The sequence below is a fragment of the Tyto alba genome, unplaced genomic scaffold, assembly GCF_018691265.1.
Source record: "Tyto alba isolate M040663 unplaced genomic scaffold, T.alba_DEE_v4.0 Super-Scaffold_44, whole genome shotgun sequence".
Taxonomy (NCBI): Eukaryota; Metazoa; Chordata; class Aves; order Strigiformes; family Tytonidae; genus Tyto; species Tyto alba.
The window spans coordinates 3,240,768-3,261,437 of NW_024881320.1; the positions used below are offsets into that span (position 1 = coordinate 3,240,768).

At 42.7% G+C, this 20,670-nt stretch overlaps 1 protein-coding gene across 4 annotated transcripts in view; it reads right to left on the reverse strand.

Annotated features, from left to right (window-relative positions):
• LOC104360338 (MLX interacting protein) overlaps nucleotides 1–18,622 on the reverse strand; it is a 58,556-nt gene extending 39,934 nt beyond the window's left edge. For 3 of the 4 annotated variants that reach the window (XR_006166723.1, XM_042805092.1, XM_042805091.1), the window contains exon 1: nucleotides 18,206–18,622. Coding sequence is in view for 2 of the 4 variants with exons in the window: in XM_042805092.1 (XP_042661026.1) it covers nucleotides 18,206–18,576 (371 nt within the window). In the remaining 2 variants the exon portion in view is untranslated. Of the gene's footprint in view, nucleotides 1–47; nucleotides 2,002–18,205 lie in introns of those variants that run through there. The other variant, XM_033008117.2, reaches the window with a different exon arrangement.
• Nucleotides 18,623–20,670: the final 2,048 nt, after the last annotated feature.

The following is a 20,670-nucleotide window of genomic DNA, read 5'->3' on the forward strand; positions in this document are numbered from 1 at the left end:
TTCCTCTGCAGAAATTTGCTCCCCCATGTCAGTCCCCAGCTGCTCACCCTCTTCAGGTGCCTCCACTTGCTGTCCGGACTATTTGGCTCAATCTCCACCAACCGTAGAGTTCAGCTGGGCTCCGCTACCACCGCTCAGCATCCGTGGTCCTCATTTTGTCCAAAATCATGTCGGGGTCATCAGTTGTAGCGGCCAGAATAACGAGTCAGAGAGTTCTTTTTTTTTCTTTACTCAGGCAGACGCCCCCTTGCTATCCTTTCAGCTAATTTATATGTTTTCTTATCATGCATGAGCTGGTTACAGCTTTTCTATTGGCTCTAGTGTCTTGTTCACGTGCCCAAGCTAATATACTTATTTGCTACTTTCTTTTGTCCATGCACACTGATTGAGTCACTGACACCCTCTTTTTCTGCTTTCTTATTTCCCTTTTTTCAAGATAGTTTCTTTCAGTTGTTCACATTTTTCTATCAAAGCAGAGCTGCGTCTTGTCAAGGTCAAAGTCACCTGCAGCCCAGCCAAGATCCAAGTCTACAGGTATCTTTGCACATTTCTTGTTATGAAAAGCCTTTATTATAGGATCACAAGCAGTCTGTCCACATCCTAAGCCTCCCTGTACAGAATAGATGGTATGCAGCACATCTGGAATATTTAGCACTTTCATTAGCGGCCCCTCATGCTGTTTGCTTTTCAGTGCTCATACCTTGGTTTATAGATTATTATTTAATCTTAACAAATTCCTCACAAGCTTTTCTATGGTGCTTTCACTCTCATTTTGCAGGTGGGAACCTGAGACACAGACTTATTAACATTTCATTATCTACTTCTCTGATCTAGCCAATGCGAGATGACATGCCTCTGTTTGTTTGCAAAGGTGCATCCAGTTCCCTTCTCTGATCTCTCACCATGCTAGATGGACCTCCAGCTGACACTGACCATCTCTAGAGTCACTGCTTCAACTAGCTGCTACCTCCAGTTTCTCAGAAAATTATAATCTCACCAAGTTTAGAAACAGTTTTGCAGAACAAAGCACTCCACTCAAACACAGGCCACCCCCTCACCAAAATTCAAGGCCCTGCTCCAATCCTTAGGGTAATACAATCTTTGAAAAATTTTTGGAACTTATTTATTTATTTATTCTTTTTTTTTTTTTTTTTTAGTATGGGAAATACATTTTGTTTCAGCTTCGTTAGCAGAACAGACTGAACCACTTAGAACAACTGCTCATCAAAAAAACACAGGCTGAGATATGGGAAAGTTCAGCTCAAACAGTTAAACAACCAAAACCACAGTTACATGGTAGGAATTACTGGGCAACTTTAAGAAGAGGAGTTGCTGGCAGGGTTGCCTACAGTAATTCTTTTTAATGTTTCCTGCAGTGTAGTTTAATGCCTCGTGTTTTAAAGGACTCACTCGTTGTAACAAAATGATCATGTTATCTCTGTATTTAAAGCAGTAAGCATGAAACCCACTCACAGAATGCTAGACAGCTGTTCGCCTGCAAGCTGCAGGCCAAGTACTGAAGTTAATCTACCAGAGATGCAAAACTTCAAATCCAAGCCCCTTCTCCAATTCCCCTTCTCTCTGGTGCTAGGATTGCAAGGGTCGTGTAGCTCAGTGTTGTGCTCTTGGCCAGAATGACCAGAAAATTAGTATCCAGCATCATTCACAAATTTGTCAAAACTTTTTTTTAACACCAGCAGCTTGAGAACTTTCATTTAGGGAACACATGCTCTATCCTTTGCCTGAAAGGAGCAGAAGACAAACACCAGCTCTAATATACCTTGTGATTTTGTAATAGGCAACGGTGCACCAGTAACGAACATTGCGATCAGCAGCAGTGAGGGCTGAGAGTTACCAGAGCTTCTTTGCTGCATCATCTTTACCAACAGTTTTCTTTCCAGCTCCCTCCCCACTGCATGCTTCCTTTTTAGAATACAGCCACTGCACTCAATGCACCCCTTCCCCTCCATCACTTCCTTCTCTTCATCTTGTCTCCCTGATGCTCAAACAAGGTTTAGAAGATTTTGGTGAGGCAGAGGAAACATTATCTATCTAACAATGTTGCATGTGGTGTAACAAAGACATCATGATCAGTTCTACTCTGATCTTTTCTTACAAAATCTCTACTAGGAGGTAGAGAACTTTCCTACTGCTATCAACTGTTACAATGATGTTGTAAAACATGTTGTATTGACAAACATATCAACAAATCCACATCAGATCAGTACATGTGGTTTTCTTTGTTTTTGAAGTGTTTCTTGTGCTCTCTCTCATGCATGGTGAAAAGTGTCATTTTTAGAAAAGCTGCAATATAAAGGGAACTGATCCTACTTGCTTGTTTCAGAGTGTTTTGAAATTTTTCACTTCTTCCTAAAACTTTATTTCTGCCACTGGCTTTTGCTCAAACTTCTCAGAATCAGAATATTCATCGCAAAGAGCTATTTTCTGATACAGATGGTCAGGAATGGATATGGTTGTCCAGAGCACCTTCCCTCTCATTTAAAAGGGTGGCTGTTAGCAACTGTTGGCAAGGACCCTCTTGTACAGAGAGCTATGAACATGTCAGGATCCCTCTGAATGTTAAGACCTTAGTTTAGATTAATAAACTGATCAAGATGTGATGATCTAGGACTCGTTTTAAGCACCTAAATTATGGTTCAAAGACTTTTCACACGCAGAGCTTCTGAAAAACCCAAACAAACCGTATCAGCATGGCAGATCAGCACAGCTCTCTGAGCAGCACACACGACAGGAACCCAGAGCTGTTTACCATGCTCAACAGGCAGAGAAATCCGAAACCAGCACTTCTGCCACAGAGGATAGTGTAACATTCTCTGCACAACATTACAAGCCTATAAATACACTGCAAGATCTCACAGATCTTATTCTGAAAGCGACTTAAGTGCTTTTTAAAAGAAGAGATGCTCCCCCACCTCTCCCCTTGTGAAACAAAGCTTTCATACCAGCTGTCTGCAACCAAGTCCCTGCAGCATGAAAAACACCCGACTTATTGCCAAATTCAGTTATTAAAGACTCAAGACTGCAACAGCACATATAGTTTATTCAATGTTTACTTAAAAGCTGAACAAGGAACTACACACAAGACAGAAGCAGACTAAAGGCACTGTTGTTTTACTACTAAGGCTACTGAAAAAATCAAAAAAAATCCCATAGAAAGTTAATGTAGGAAGAAAACCCCTTCCAGAGTTAACATAGAACAGACTGGAATGAGAGGAAAAATTGAGTTTTTAAAAAGATAAACACACCTCTAAAAGGCCATGAACACCTCACAGGAAAAGTCTCTACTTACAGCTTTGTTGGATTTAAGTGTAAACGAATGTTTTGACAATGCCCTCACCAAAACCAGCCCTTTGATTACAGGTGAACACCACATAGACCTGTGAAGCGGCAGTTCCTCCTGCCCCTGATATGGGAGCAGCCACATCTCAAAGCACAGCAATGAAACTCCCTGAGATCCACCAAAGAACACAGCCTCCTAGAAGGTTGAACATTCAGAGAACTAGTAGTGAAAAATAAACCTTCATCTCTGGGTCATCAGCTCAAAAAGGAGCTGTGGGAACTTGTCTGCAGCAGTGCAGGAAAGGCTGTGCAAGTGATCCTTTGTTAATTAACTGGGACATGGTGGGGAGCACACTAATGCCCATGACATACAACCCTCACGCTTTTTCCAGAAGGCTCTCGTTGCCCATGTAGGATTGGACAGGCCAAGGGAGGTGCCTGGCTCCTACACACAGATGGAGAGATCAGCCCTGTCCTTAGAAAAGTGGCTCCAGTCATGCTGAAGAGTAGTTTGTTACTTTATAATGATGGTAGTTACAGTCATTATGCTCACTACAGCACAGGGCACTGATGAACACTTCACAGGAGTTAACTTTATAATGCAATACTTAATCTCACTAATATGTAGTGAATATCAGAGAAAGACCTTGGGTTTATTGTAATATAACATTTTAAAGTCATTCTTTTGCTCACAGTAACCATCATGCTCAAACATCTACTGGCAAAACTGTTCAGAAATTCTCAGGCCATTCACCTGTGCACTAGGTAAAAGACACAGCTGGTCTGATTTATCCCCTTTCCTTACCAAGAACACATTTTCACATGGACCTAAGAGGTTTATGTCCCGAAACAAGTGGTGACTTTCTTAGTAAAACATATGACTATCAGAACTTTCCTGAATTTTACTATAAATAAACCAAAAAAACCCATCACTAAGTAAGCCTCACACAAGTCTCTTCTTTGAACCGTGTTTCTCCCATATGCCAAAATCACAATAAACCAGCCTCAACCTTCACTTTGGAGAGTCCCTTAGAATGCTCAAATGAAAGGTAAATAGTATTTCTCACATTTATTGCTATAAAGGCAGGCAATCTCTCTAAACTTCCTATGATCTGTCTCTCCAACTTAAAAAGCCTGTTATATCCACACTGCCTATAATCACCACATGCAGAGGTCAGACCCCAAGCCTACTAATGTGCTAATAAAAACTGCTAATAAAAATTTCAGGCTCCTTAGGCTCCGCTAAGATTTTTACTGGAGATTTGAGTGTTCTACTTGTATGACTGGATACTGAAAACAGATGGGATCCATGCTGGGCTCCTAAACAACAGCCTTCACAGACCAAAACTTTATTAGAAACAGTAATGAATTAGCTTTTATTGCAGATCTCTGTGCATCTACTTACAGAGTCTCTAAGTTGAGCTGTGCTCTTCAGTAACATTTGCTGATTTGATAAATGAGTGAAATCTAATCACATAGTTCCTATGAAGGGTTAACTATTACACACAGCAAGAGGGACAGACCAGAACATAGGGAATGCCTCTTGTTCCCATGCAGTTTGATTACAGATTATCCCTCCGTCATAGGAGGAATGACTCAGATCAGAGTCATTCAAGTCACAAACATATTGGCTGCCTGCTTTCACAATACAGTGGAATACCCAGCACCTTCAGGCAGCCAGTTAGGGAAGACAGAAGTACAGAATGAGGCTGATATCACAGAAAGCAGCCACGCAGCAACAAAAACCAGGATCATCTGCAGCTTCCAGAGACCAAATGCCACTGACAGATACTGTCCCATGCTGTCCTGAAGAAAACACGGTTTTGTACCAAGCAAAAGCTATAAGAGAGCACTCTAAAGCTGTAATTTTTGTAAGGCAAAAGACAAATCTCTTATTTAGAAGAAAAAAAGGTTAGCAAGCACTGAAAATGCTACCTGGAACTTTTTCACAGCTGATACTAAAACACTGTCTAATTCACTCTAGTACTTGTCACCAGACCCCACCTGCTTTAGCAAGAGCTGTAAGAACACCCATGCAGGCTAGGCCAAAGGTCCAGCTTTCCCAGTACTCAGTCTCCAACAGTGGACAAAAGCAGGTGCTTGGGGAAGAGTGAGAACAGGACGAGCATGTTCACAGAAAACTCCCTCCAGCCCCCAACAACCCCTCTCAACTGTAAAGGAAAATTATATTAACTATTTTATTAACTTAGTCCCTAAAAGTGAACTGGAAGAACTACATTGTTTCTCAGTTTGCTGCATTTATAGACACCTTTTTTTTTTCCCCATTCCTTGGTGAGTTGAATATGTGTATTGATCTGGTAGGTCTCTGCTTTGAAAAGGGAAGGATAATGATATTTTTAACAGACAACAGTCACTATGGTGGCTACTGCAAAGACTTGGATGCCCTAGCTTTTGGATAGATTGCTTCAGGCTCTCGGCTATTTTGCAACCTCTGCTTTCTATTTTCAACAGGTTTTAGGTGTCAAACATGGTTGCAAATTACCTGAAATAAGTACAGTTTCCTCCTTGAGGATACCTGTATCTTTGATCAAGTCAGCTCTCCCACCCCACCACTAGGGTCATTTGAAATAAGCTGACAACATGCAAAGAACTTTTCAGGCTCTGTAGCAGATCTAAGTATTTCGCAACCAAGCCCAAATATTTTGACTTAGTCCTTCCTTTCTAAAAGCTCCATATCCTCATACCCAGAAAAGCCATTTTTGTGTGTGTTCCCAGGTCACTAACCTGTTCCCCTCACTACAACCACTCCTTTCAATTTTCTTTCTCAAAATCTGTGTTAAAGACCAAATGCAAGTATATTGTTCCCTTTTACAGCTTCATGCTTTCCCACAGCTGGCATGCCACCACTGTACTTTCTATTCAAGTTCTCTCAACCTCCATCATGTCAGGAACAGACGTTTACCAAGCAAACAGAAAGCTGGACTAAGCTGAAGTATCTGTGTAGATATGCATACAGAGAAACATTTATACCTTCTTTGGACACTGTACAGAATGAGCTAACATGAGAAGCATGACACATAACATCCAGACCTTTATGTGCCGCTAACAGGCAAGAAAATGTCAGAGCCCATTCCTGAATCCACAACACAGCTTAGCAGAACCAGGACTTCATTGTGTTCCCTCTCACTCAAATACTGCAAGTTCTCCTGATGCTGGCAGTTGTCACTGTAAATATTAGCATCAGAGCTTGACTTGCCATGCATAAACTTACTTACACAGCTACAGCTTCTATACAAACATTCAGAAATTCATCAGAATGAGCAGAGACCAACCATCTTAGAAAAATAACAAGTTATATCATTCTTTGCTCTGGGAAATGTGGCAGCAGATAATATCCATATCCATTGATTGGCAGATCAGGAATGCAACAAGATCTTCCACCAGCCTCTTCCCGTTTGGCAATTCTTCCCTAACAGCTGCCAGGCCCACAGTCCAGGTATTTCCTTTTTAACTTTTTTTTTTAAAAAATTGTCCTTTTTACATGCATGTCTTTCCTTTTTTACCTTGTTGATCACTTCTGCATCTGACACTGCAAAGTGATAGTTTTCAGTAACACAGGCTACATCAAGTGTCATATCACAGCACCAAAAGCAAAAGTCTTCATAGTAAGAAGATGATGAAGAGCAGTCATAGACTTCAGAGAAGAATCACAAAGAACTGAGAAGCTCCTCCACAATTCATGCTCCATTTGGTCCCTGTCACTTTGGGAATGCTGTCAGTATTGAAGACAAACTGAATACATTTTAACAGCAGCCTAAAATCTGGATGCAACATGCAGCAAGAGAAATTTACAGAGCAGCCTGTGAAAGCTCACATGTATATTCACATGAATGTACAGTTGCTAGATAGTAACTAAATGCAGTGGGCCCAAGTTATTTTTAGGTCTGTGGTGAAACCTCAATGTCACTTCATTCCAGCTGCTCCAAAGATACACCACCATCATAACTCAGGCCCTCCTGGTCTGATGGTCTGAGTCTAACCCTTGCCCTACACTAGAATTTCGCTGCCAAGGCAACAAAGCCCCTGGCACAGATAGGGCGATGCAGACAAGAAAAGTGTTTTGGACAACTAGCTCATGTGGGCAGGGAAAGTGGTCTGGCTGTTGGACAAAGAAGCCACTGCATTCGCTACAGCCCTGCTAGAGGTTTCACAGCCACGCTGGCCAAGGTCACTTCAGCTGATGTGTCCTAGAAGTGCTGCAGGCAAAACACCTGCTACTATGAGACCTTGAGGGAAGCAAGAGTAAACAAAGTGGCAGAGGGAAATGGAGACAAGGATTTCAAGTAAACATCCCATGCTAGAGAGCTCTGAAAACAATGAACTTTACAGATTCCAGCAGCAAAAGTGTTCTTCATGCCTTCGCAACATCTGCTTGGATCTTGTTACGCAGATGTATCACTTAAAAATATCCCCTGCTGATATATGAGGACTAACAGGCTTCACTGCTGGAAGGAGTAGTGAAAAGAAAAGGCCTCATCCTGTTTACGTATGCTTCTGCAGATCTGTTCTAAGCAGCAGTACAAGATGCAACACAAACTCTTCAGGTCAGAACAGTCTTGTACACCGCTTGCACCCAGCCTGGCAGAACACAGCTCCAGGACCAATTTACCACAGCTGTTCTAATGGCAGCAAGGCTCCAGTGGTCACACAAGCTCTCAACACAGATACCTCTGAAACATCCACATACGCAGGACTCTCTCCGAGTACCAGGGCAGATATGGCATAGGAGGCAAGCAGTGCAGAGGACCACATGTATACCACACAGAGGATTCAGACCAGGGCAGACTTGCAAGCTGCCACCTTCCCCCCAGATTTGCAAGACCCAAGTAAACAGTGCAGTTACTGCCTCATTTCCAAAACTAGAACTTCTTTCTCAAGAAGGGCAAACCTATTACCCAAGAGCAAGGCTAAGTGGATCTTCTCCTTACCCCCTCGGTCACCCTTATGGCTCAACTCTTCAATTCTTGTTCTTATTCAGAAGCCAACCCTAGTACAAGTAAACCCCACCTAACAACAGCAAAGACAAGGCCACCCTTTCATCTTCCAACTGAGGTGGAAGAAGCCTTTTCATGCTCATGCAGAAACAAAGCTGTAACAAGCATCAGATCCTTGTATAACAACAACTCTTTAAGGACTAAAAGGGTAAATCTCTCAAGCCTTCTCCCTTTGCTCCTTCAGCTAAATGCAGCCTCGGTCTTCTATTTCTGCTCTGTCCCCCCAAAATTCTGTCCTTTGTTTCCCAAATCACTGAGAGAATGCATAGGGAAATATTGTTAATGTGCAATTAAAGAGAAGCACAAACAACACATATGTACTCTACCCATAAAGACATCTCCTGCTTGCTCTAGTGTGGTATAAATGAGCGATAAAGACACCTCTGGAAATCCAGACATATCCCACTATGGTAAAAAACAAGCAAACAAACAAAACAAAACAGTATTTCTCTCTGTATGTAGCAATATAAAAAATTCAAGTAAGAAAACACATTAAATACAGCAAAAAGGACGGCATTCACTGCTTCCTTGCACTACACCATCAGCTAAACTAGAGATGAGAAAGTGTATGTCGTTAATATCTTTCTGTGCTTTTCAGAAAAAGTGTTCAATTCATTAAGTAGAATGCTTAGCTACTTAAACGACTGAACCCTTTTCCTAGCACCACAGTACATCACAAAATGTATCATATCAAATGGGTTATCTGTAGGTCAGCAGTGGTTTGGCCAAAACACACATATCAGTAATTAAAGAGAATCAAAACCTGCTATATGATAATCCAAGTGGTGGCCTGCAGGCACTTCCCATCTGGCCTGTCACTTTTTGTTTTACAGACTCAAAAGAGACAAAGCAGCTCCGAGAACCACTGCTAACACTCTGGGCTTTGTACCTCTGATGTACCTTCCAAGTGGCCATGGTCCAGATAATCGACCAAGGGAAGGAATCATTTACTGTGCCTTGGGCCTAGACAGCTTCCTACAGTCCTCTCCAATTCCATTTTCTGTTATCCATCTGACAGCACAGCTGGACAGCCCAACTTTAAAAATATTAGTGTTTCACAAAGGTAACTGTTGCTGAGCTTGCTCTGAAGTAGCACCCAGAGTTTTAATACCTTAAGGCGCAAACTGAAACCTACTTAGAGAGGGAATGATGATTACCTTGCAGCCAAGCATCCACACCACAGCAGAATGGCCAAGGTGTCATTCAGGCTCTCCTTTAACATTCCCTCCTCAGAGGTCTTTTACAGGCTTAATGCCTCTAAGAGATTGTCACATGTATGAGAACGACAGTAAGATAAACACTATCCCCAGGAGAGGAGTTCAAGTAGGCAAGTATCAAAATTCAACACTACGTTTAATGTAGAGAGGCAGAGTCCAGCAACTGCAGCACATCAAGCCAAGGGAGGAAAGCAGAGAAGGAGCCCTCATCATTTGTGCTTGTAAAGATGGTTCCCTAGTAAGCAGGGTCCTTCAGCAAACAGTGGTAGCTCGTGTGCCTTCTGAACAAATCTCTCTTGCAGAAAGGAGTCCTGCCTCACATGGCAACTAAGCATTTGCCAGCTCAAAGCTGATGACATTTAGACTTCCAAGCCCAACAAAACAACTCTCCACAGGAGAAAAAAATCCAAATTCCTCTACAAATAACAACAGCTCCTGTTCTTCTAAAAGCAGGACGGTTTTTTAGATTCTCCCCAAGGCCACCATCAGCAACTGACTTGGGAATCCAGGTTGACATGCCAGGTATTCAGGCTTTCTTGGCAATGGCATGAGGGGAGCAATGATGCCTGTCACAACCACAACTACCAGTCACCACAGGCAGCAGGTGCTTTTCACAAGCCGTTTGGTGAATGCCAAAGGCAGCAGTCAGCAAAACACTGCCTTCCAGAAGTATTATGATTACCATTAAAATACCAGCCTGGTTTTATTACCCTGTAATTTGCATCTGTAGGGCTCCTCATCAGTTAGAACTGCCAGTAGCTTTTCTAACAGAGGTGTCAGTAAGCTGTATATCTTCTTCTTCCACTCCTAGATCTTTCTTCCATTTATTTGTCTCCTTTATTATTTAAGTTTGTAGCTGAAGTATCATCTTTGATATGGCTTCCTTTTAGACTCCTATGTTAGCTCACTTCTAAACTTCATGCCTTTGTTTCCCCCTTTCAAAAAGGCCAGTACACACATCTGGGTCTCTGAAGTGTTGAGGCTGTTTTGGTCATTTTTTGAAGGGAGAGAGGAAGGAAAAAGCAGTTAACTGATTTATCTAAGATCAACAAGTCAAGAAACTAAGGGGTACCAAAAAGCTTTGTGCTTGTGTCACAAAGTAAATAAGCTGTTGCAAACGCACACTAGAACATTTCCGATGGCAATTACTGCTTTACTTACAAAGAGATGTCTATATTAATTATATTATGAATGGCACCAAGACAGCATGTTTTACGTTCAAAACAAACAATCAAAGATGACCTTCCAACTCCCATTTGAGCAAACAAACAGATAATTATTTTGAAAAGACCATGTTTAGAATTTCTGTTCTAGTAATAAAGCTATTATAAGCGATTTCTGGAAAACCTAGCTTTTCCTAACCCCATTTTTCAAGCCTTCCTGCTTCAGAAACTGTGACAATAGCGTAATTCTAGCTTGCACTAAAAACAATCAGATTCAGGTTTTTCCATCACTGTCTGAAACACAAAGAACCAACTCTATTTTCTTTGGAGGCAACTGAAACAAGTACTTTTCCTAATCATCTTCATAATTGTTTTATAGACATGTTAAAGGTTTCCTTCCCAGAGCAAAAGGAAAATTGTATGAAAGCTGTAAAATATTTCTATAGCCATCAAAGAGTTCAGAAAGCTTGTCTTTTTCCTCAGAAGTAGCTTAGAAGTTTTGTCTTTAAAGAAATAGCTTGTGCCAATGACGTTAAAATATCAAAGGACAGATGAGGAAAACTGTAAATGCAATTAATTTCTGCATACAAAGGAAAGGAAGTGCGTATATATATATAGACTTAAGTCTGTTAATTAAAAATGAAATACCAGATTAAACCCGAATTGGTCCAAGTTTCTAAACTGATAAGGTTTTCTGTTGTTGTTGTTTTGTTATAAAAAGACCAACCTTTCTAACGGCAAAAGGAAGCAAGACAGCATTAGAAGAGCCAAAGCAGGAACCTCAGCAATCCCAGCCCCATTTTACTGCACGATGATCCATGACTTCCATATCTGGGTCCATCTAGCTCACTCTCCCCCTTTATCAGGCACACCCTCATGAAGTGCTTCCTATTTAACTCTCCCATCACAGATCAAAGCACAGGGAAGAAATGTTGGACTTCTCGGATTCCAGCCACATCTCCAATCGCCTGCTTTTACTTTCCATATCATCTTCCCTTTCATACCTATTTCTCCTGCCCTGAACAACAGTACACTGGCATCCTCTTTTCTCCCCAACTCATCATTATCCATTCACCTTTGTCCTTTTTATCAGATCTCATCTAAGTACAACTCCATTCTCTTTTCTTCTCCAAAACATCCCTATCATCCTCAGAGACCTCCCTTTCCCTGCTGCCATTCCGTTCAACCCTGTTGTTGAACACTTCCTCACTCACAGTGAGTTTGTAACCTGGGCTCTAACCCACCAAGTCATCTGAAAGGACATTTGTTTAACTTGAACTTCACAGTATCTTTTTTTTTTTTTTCCCCTGTTTCCATCCCCATGCCCTCCTCTATCAACACTGTCCAACCCATCATGTAGCTTTATCTTGGCCCTTCTAATTCTTCCAATGCATTCCTCAAAGAGCTTCTTAATTTTACACCAAATCTCAGTGAGCTTCCAGCCTCACTCCTTGCCCTCTCAACTCCTCCTTCTTTGCAACAGATCTCTGAGTACTGCTATTAGGGGAAAAATTCCACTCACACATAACAACTTAGAGTTCACTCTACTTCAAGCCTGTCAACTTCTGTGCAAATTTAAAATGCCTCTCTGCATCTCAGAAATGCCCAGCCATCAGCTCAATATGGCTACAAAGCTCCCTTTATTCCTCCTCACCACTTTCCAGCTTGCTGCATCACTAGATACCCTTTTGTTTGATTAAGACTAATCATAGCTTAAGGACACACAGACAGATAAGCAGCTGCTCAAGTGACTGTATATCAACTCTGCCTTCCAAAAGAATGGAAATTTTTTTCCCCGCATGGGAGAGTAACAAACAAGAATGATTCAGTGACCTACTAAAGGAGTGAGTGGAAAAACATGAGCAAAGCTAAGACCTGAATTTCGGGTTTCTTGGCTTTAATTCCTCTTGCCACTCAGCAGAAAGAAATTAGAGCGGGTAAGGGGGAGAGAACTGGAAATCAGTGTGTTAATTTCTGTTGCCATCAAATTCTACTTCACTCAAAGCACATCATAATCATGCAACACAAAATCTTCACTAAAAGTAATTCCAAATTTCACAGTTCAGCCAAGCTTTTTTCAGATCACACAAAAGTTATTGAGAACTGGCAATCTGAAGACAAACTAGTTCCTTCTTCCCTATTTCAGTAACCCATCAAAAATTATGGTTATGAAACCCATGTTGTATTTAAGCCAGAAAATAACATCTGTTTACTGTGTGAAAACACAAGACAAGAAAACTACAACAAAGTACATAGATTAAATGGTAAATCAAAACAGTATATCAATTATGTGCTTTTTTAATTAAAAATGTGACCACTGTGCATCACTCCTCTGTAGTTATACCCTACACAGGCAGGTCCACAGAAACCACTAAAAGCTTGTGACCTGCAGAGCCATCAAAATAGCCAGGAGCAGAACAAAAAAAAATTATTCCTGTACCTAAATCTCTGTCTACAGAATTTGTCTTTTCTTCCTGTAAGTCATGTGTAGCCTTGAAGACACCAAAAACCTTAATTTCAACCAAGGCCTTTTCATGCTACCACTATTAAATGTTTATTTAGGCAAAACAAATGCATTTTTGAAACAAGAACACCTCAGCAATCTTTCTGCAAACCTTCCTGAGGTTCAAGGTTGTCAAGGTGGAATTTAAAAACGCATCTTATATAGAGCTTAAAAGCTTGTGACTATATCAAGCATTTGACATAAGCAAGGTAAGAGGCTCAGTAACAATGTCCTGATTCATACTGCACTCTGAATACAGCATCCTTGATTTGAAATGACCCTTAACCATGAGTACTTGTAACACAGCAACACTGCTCAAGTCAGGCTTAATTCATAGTCTGTATATAGGTGTTTTTATCAGAGTAGTTTCTACAAGCAACATATAAAGTACATAACTGAATTCTGGAAGTTTTTTATCTCAAACCCGCTATCACCATTGCTAAGAACTTCCCAAAACACATGCTGTATTAACAAAGAATATGTGGCAAAAGTGCTCTGGAAACAAGCTGATCCCTAATGTCAGCCCACTGATGAAGGGAATGTTTTTGGCTTACATCTACATGAAGCGAAGGGGGTCATATTGCTTAAGAGGAGAGATGAGATCTAGAAGTGACCTGGCAAACTTTTCAAAAGGTAGCCTTTGTCACAGTTCCCAGAGTCCACTCTCCTGTTCCATGCAACTTTAACAAGCAGGATCCAGAAGGTTCTAGACAAGTATCTGATGCCCATGTTAACACTCTTACCTAAAGTACAATGCCTGGCATGTTCCTTAAGCTCTTATTAGAAGGTGAGAGAACTCTAAGGCTACTTAATAATAAGTCATCTTCACCTACCTTATCACACGCTACCGCTAAGGAGGACATCAACTGACATCGTAATACGTAACAGAAGTTTAAAAAGAATACCACCTGCATCGAGTGTGAGCAGTTTCTGAAGTAAAGCTTGTGCATTGTTTACATGATGTACATGACCACACACAACTGACTGGCCCATTCTCTCAACTGCAGAGATCATCTCCCCAGCACTGTGCAAGACAGGAACCTTCTTAAAGATTATTAATGACTTACATGGCCCCAGAGCCTCATCAACCTCTTATTTCTTTACAGGGCACGGATAAGACACACTTGGGTGAGTACTAACTGAAGTCTGCGCTATCATTTGTCCATTTTATACCTAGAGTAATTAACTAAACAATCAACTTAAATCTACTTTTTCCAGGAGTAATACATTATATTTCCTACTCCCTGCAATGATTACATTAGTCATTCCAGCATGATTTACCTCTCTACCACCTCCACACTAAAACCCTGGAGGTAGCATAGCACAATGCCACTGATTCCTACTGTACATTTTTCAGAGCTCCACATGCAGAGTTCACAACATGCAGATCTGCATTTCCAAGTGCATATTTCAGGTTTTGAACCTTAAACAAACTATATATCATTGTTTCCAAAGCAGAGCTGTCCACAGGAAAGTCTTACATCCCCGTATTCCAGCCTGTTAGGGCAAAAACCAGTTTACACAGTTCCCTTTCATAAAGTGCAATTTTCACTTCACATAAGCCTTCAGCCTGCATTCTACAAGGAGCTGAATATTATTTTTCCACTGAAGACAAAAGCTCTCCAAATTGTAGAGAAAAAATTCTTCTGTCCCCATCCCAGAAAAATAACTTGGTGATATGCTGTGGTCAGAACATTTCAGAATACAGTTCAGTTTTGAGAAGTTACTTTTGGATAACATAATTATTTGGATAACTATAAAGTTATTAAAGGGCTTTACTAAATTAAATATCAAAATTACATATTATTTGACTTAATTCTGCTTAATAACCATTGTAGGCCATGTAACCATTAGCACAGTTTCTCATTAGAATAAAGAGTGTCAAAGATAATTTTTATTTCAGAAAACATGGGGTTTTTTTAATCTTTTTGCCTTTAAAGTGTCCTGCGTGCCACAGGTCAATTATAGCTACCTACACACATCAAGATCTGCAAGGTCACATTGTTTCAAAGTGCTGAAATGAAGGGGCTAAAAGATGAAAACCAGACTTCTTTTACCTTTGTCGCTGTGGTATAGTTCCCATAATCAATCTCATAAGAAATACGGGTGACATTTAGATAAAGTACAGCCTGCGTGATACCTGTTGTAAACCCTTGTGTTTATAAGTAACTTATTGATTTAGAAGATTGTTTTAATCTCCTAACTGCGCAGGGGAGTATGCTATGGTCATATTTTCCCCTGTGAAATGGCTCATCTGAAATGAGGATTTTCAACCTGCGCAGCTGGGAACGTGACTGAAACAGCTATGATGAAAATTAAAATCAGGTTAGCTTGTATTGCTCAAAAGCATGAGGGAAGTGATTCCCTCACGTTCAGAAACAGCTTTTTTATCATAAAAAGTGTGACAGTTAACAGCACAAAGCCACATTTTTTTAAAAAACTGACAGTACAATTAAAAGAGCCCAGACTACACTGTGAATCCCAATGTGAACGTGATTCAGCATAAATTTGGTCGCTTTCAGACATAAAACAGCCTAGGTAATGACCTAGGTAATCTAGAAAAACTTTGCTTTCTAGCCTATTGGTAAAGCTAATGGATTCCATGCAGTTTAGCACTTCTTTTTTAAAACTTTAAACGCTGAAATACTAGCAATGGGTGTCAAGTGTAAATAAATATTACACACAGAGCTCTGTTACAGCAACTTCCTTGTTTTTGTATTTAATGTAGCTGCATTACCCCAGCTCTAGAAACATGATGAGTTAGCTCATGCCCCTCACTGCTGGTTCTGCAACAGCCACAAAGCAAAAAACACACTTCTTCACCTTTTTGTTTTACAGATTTTGGTGCTGGTTTTCATGCCCCCCAGTTCTTTTCTAGAGTGATTTTCTATCTAGCAAAGGCAGTACAAACAATGTAAACACAAAATCCACATCTTTTGTCAGTACTAGATCAGATAGACAATAATGGGTAAAATACAGCTGAGGTAACAGCAATGAAAACATCCCCATAAGCCAACCAAGCTTGATCTGAACTTGAAGCACAGCACAAAAGGCAGTTGCTGTCTACCTGAATGTCGCAGGTTCCCTGAGGAGGGTGTGGACAGAGAGAACACTTCTGAGGTAGAAAGGCTGAATCTACATGTTTAATCAATCATTTGTTAAAAAGTGATGACTCCTCGTTTCATACCCACATTCATCACTCCAAATCAGACTTTCCAAAATTATTTTAATCCTTTTTAGAGCCAAGTTTACAATTGGTTAGGCAAATTTTAAAAATTTATCAAAGCCATCGACTAAGCAGGTTGAATCCAGGCAGGATGTTTCATGGTTGCAACTAAGCAACCCTTAAGGTAGCCCAGTACAGAAGTATTAAGAACATGCTTTTCTTCGGTAGCCTTTAAAAAGATAATTTCTGCACCTTGTCTCATACTACCACCACCAAGCAGGATAAAATTATTTCTGCTAAAATAGATTTGGTGTTCAATTTATGCATCTATATGAGAGTTTGGTATTGTCAAATTAGTATCACAGAATTATTATCTTGCATTAGATGTGATCCTCAGTTTCAAAATGCCAAGGATACACTAGTGGAAGCACAACATAAAATAAAGCCGATGGAGGCCGATGAGAAGACACATGTGAGAAGTCTAGTTCTGTCCCTCATAATAATTGTGGTTCCTTTGCATTTTCCTCTCAGCTTGTACAATAAAGGCAGACTAGTTAATTTTTAGTCAGGTTTTACATTTTTACTTCTTTTTTAAACACAAAGATTCTGTCCATTGTTATATGCACCTCATCTAAGAATTGCTCTCCTGCCAGTAACCAGTAACTTGCTTGGTAAAAATTACCAAAATTATTTATTTTACATTTTCTTGCTAACCGTACAGAACTGATAGTTCTATTGCTTCCTCTTCATTGAGCAATACTTAAAATAGAGGAATCTGGGGTGGACAAAGTTATTTTTCTTTTAGCAAGCTAGTATGATTGCTACAAATGAAAATAAGTGTTTCCATTTATATGCTCAGAGGCGTTTTCCATCATTCCTTTTAATCAACTTCCAAAATATGCTCAATAGAGAACATCAGATTGGATCTAATTTCTGCTTTATCACATGGAACAAAAGACTAGAGCAGGCACAGATCTTTTCAAAACACTTCTATTCCATAGCTCTGCCTCCATTTTGGAGGACAGACAAAGGGGATAAATGTGAATATAATGCCTTATTAAAATAGCTTAAAAGCAAAACTGAAGTCTGAGCAAAAGGGGCAGATAAACCCAGGAAGTGCTACTACCAGCTGCAACCACCGAACAAAGGAAACAATGACAGATCCCGCTTTCTTGAATTTGTTATAAAAATAAAATTTGCGAAAGAAAAAAAAAAAAATTGGCTCGTTTTCACACACACCAGGGCACAAACGTTCACTTTGCCCTTTAAGGATTTCTCTCGAGACTCTTCAGCACTAGATCTTCCCACCAACTTCAAGCCTGACCGTGAGATGCTGAGCATTTTCTAGTGCCACGAAGAGCCCGCAGAAACGGCGCGCACTCCCACGCGGGGGACGGGACCCCACTCTGCCTCACCCCAACCTCCTCTCCTCCCCTCCCCGGTGAAAACGCCTTGACAACCTCTCCCCCTCACCCGCAACCGGGCGAGGGGCTGGGGCGACGCTTCGCCGCCGCGATCTCAAGGCCTACGGAAAGTCCCCGCAAGGATCCCAAAGTTCATTGAAAACAAAAGCGACACGAACACCCACGCGTGGGGGGGGGGGGGGGGGGGGGAAGGGAGGTGGGGTTAACCCCGCCGAAAGGCGACGCTCGGTTGCCCCCACGCTGCCGGCCGATCGCCTCAGGCCCCGCTCTCGCTTCGTCGGCCCGGTGTCCCCCCCACCCCCGGCCCCGCCGACGCCCAGCCGGGGCTTTCCCCGCAGCCGTGACTCGCACCGTCCCCCGAGCCGCCCTGCCCCAGCCCCAGCCCCCGCCCCGCGGCCCACGGGCGGCGGCCGGTACCTGTAGGCCAGCGACATGCACTCGAAGAGCTTCGTGAGGGAGGCGTCGATGCTGAGTCGCCCCCCGGCACCGCCGCCGCCGCGGGCCGCCCCGAACTGATAAGTCTGGCAGGTCTGCTCGTTGACCGTGTCGAAGTCGTAGCCCTTCTTGGGCGGGTGCTCGCTGTGCGGCGAGGAGACCATGAAGTGGCCCGAGTGGATGATCTGGGGGCCCGGGGGCTGCCCCCGCCGCGGCCCGCACCGCCGCCCTCCGCCCGGCGAGGTGCCTCCATCGTCCGTGTCCGACGAGTCCTCGTCGGGCTCCGTGCGGGGGGACAGCGGCCCCGCCGCTCCCAGGAGCCGCGCCGGCCGCATGAACACGTCGGCGGCCATGGCCCCGCTGCCGCCAGCCGCTGGCCGAGCCCGCCGCCCGCTCTGCGCCGCCACCGCCCCGCTCCGCCCCGGGCCGGCCCCGCTCCGCCCCGGGCCGGCTCCGCTCCGCCCCTCCTCCGCGGCCTGCGCCCTCCGCGCTCCCGCCTCGGCGGCGAGCCGGGGGCCGCCTGCGCTCCGCAGAGGCCCCACACCCGAGGCCTCTCCCCCTCGGTGCCGCCCCTGAGGGAGCGTTCCCTGAGGGAGAGCCTCAGGCCACCGGCGAACAGCCCTGAGGGTGTTTTCCCCTCAGCGAACGCTACAGCCCACCCTCACCCTGGAGGCCGCCTTCCCTTGTCCCCGCTGCCCTTCGGTGGAGAGCTCCTTCAGAGGAAAGGGCAGGGCCATCCCGCGTCCTCCCACACAGCCACAACCCGACTGTTCTTGGCCACAAGCGACACCCGCCATGCTTCACCCTTCCCCTTACACCACTGCCCATCGTGCAGTAGCCCTGCAGCCAGCCAGCTGCCTTGCATCACCACCAAGCCTCACCAAGAAAGAAGGCGGCACGGTTGCCCCAAGGCCCTGGTGTCATGCTACTGCTGTCCTGTCCCTGCTTCTCCCACAGTGCTTTAAATGGTCCAGCTTGGTGCCTCCATGCAGCAGGACGATGTTGGAGGGCGTGAGGTGACGCATGGGGAAGCCTCGACCAAAAATGCATCATCACCTCCAGCCTTAAAAGTGAGGCCTGGGGAGGCTGTGGTCACTTGAACAGAACCATCACAAGGAGCTAACTACATGTCTTCAGTAACACACTTCCTCAGAAAAACACCCCTTAAGAACATGAGAAGACGCAGAGGACAGCTCAGAACTGGCTAAAGAATGTTGATGAGGCAGCAATTGTGCTAGAAATATTTAATGGATTAAAACTATCTTTAATGCAGTGAATTGCTTATTACTTCCCAGGAGGATGAAAGAAGGCAGGGCAGCTACAGAAGTAGCTGGAGACCTGCAGCAAGCAGGCTGCAAACACAGCTGGAGGGATCAACCTGCAATTGCAGAGAAAAGCTTGGGACAACAGAGCTTCTACTGCCAGCTTGGTGGCTCACATGTAACCCACATACCTGCTCAGTAGCATATGTAAAGCAAGTGCAATAGTTCCAGGAGAAATAAAGATTGGATTTCATCCTTCTCAAAAGCATAAAGGAAGCAATCGATCCCGTCAACATGAAAGCACAGCAATAGGGCCAGTGGATGTATTGGTCTGGGGAGAGAACAGCAGCTTACAGCACAAAAACCTGTATACATACGAATGTATATATAGTCAGGAGAAAAGATCTCTAGCTTGCGCTGTAGAGCAAACCTCCAAATACCAGGAGAGCAACTGTATTCTGGGTGGCATACTCCAAAGCATTTATACTAAACTGCTTATATTCTCAGTTCTAGGACCTCATACTTAAAAGAAAAAAACAGGCTCTTCTACATAGTCAAGAGGTAAAACAAAGCATCAAGTTACCACATGCTACATCTTCTGCTTTGTAAAATCAGAACTAAGATCAAGGGAAACTCAATAGATATAGAAGGTCTTGGGCACAGAAGGAAGAGGCATTCTTGCAATAGCAGTTATGCCCTTGCAGTGATCTAATATTCTCCATTAGAGAGCATGAAATCAAGACAGAACACTGCATTCAGGGGAGGAGTGGTAGGCCAAATACTTCCCCATACATGAAAGGAGCAGTAAGGCATGGTCACGTCATGCAAGGGCTGTTACAAATCTTTAAAAATCAAGACTAACATTCAGCTCTTAGTCAGCATCACATATGACTAAAACTCTTAAGAAAAGGCCACAGTCATATTTAGCTTCAAAGCTGGTTATTGCCACTTTATATTAACAGTCAGCTTAAAAAAATAAAAAAAAACAGAAGAAACATTAAAAAGCAGTGTTATCTCCCAGCAAGGAATTCTGATTGGGAGTATGCCAAGTACAAAAAATGAAAACATTTCAAAACAACATTCATAGTTTTACAATATATATTTTAAGTCTTAGATGTAGTTTGTTAAGAACTAAACCTGATCTAAAAAAAAATCCACCACACGTCAGTAACAGCACTATATACA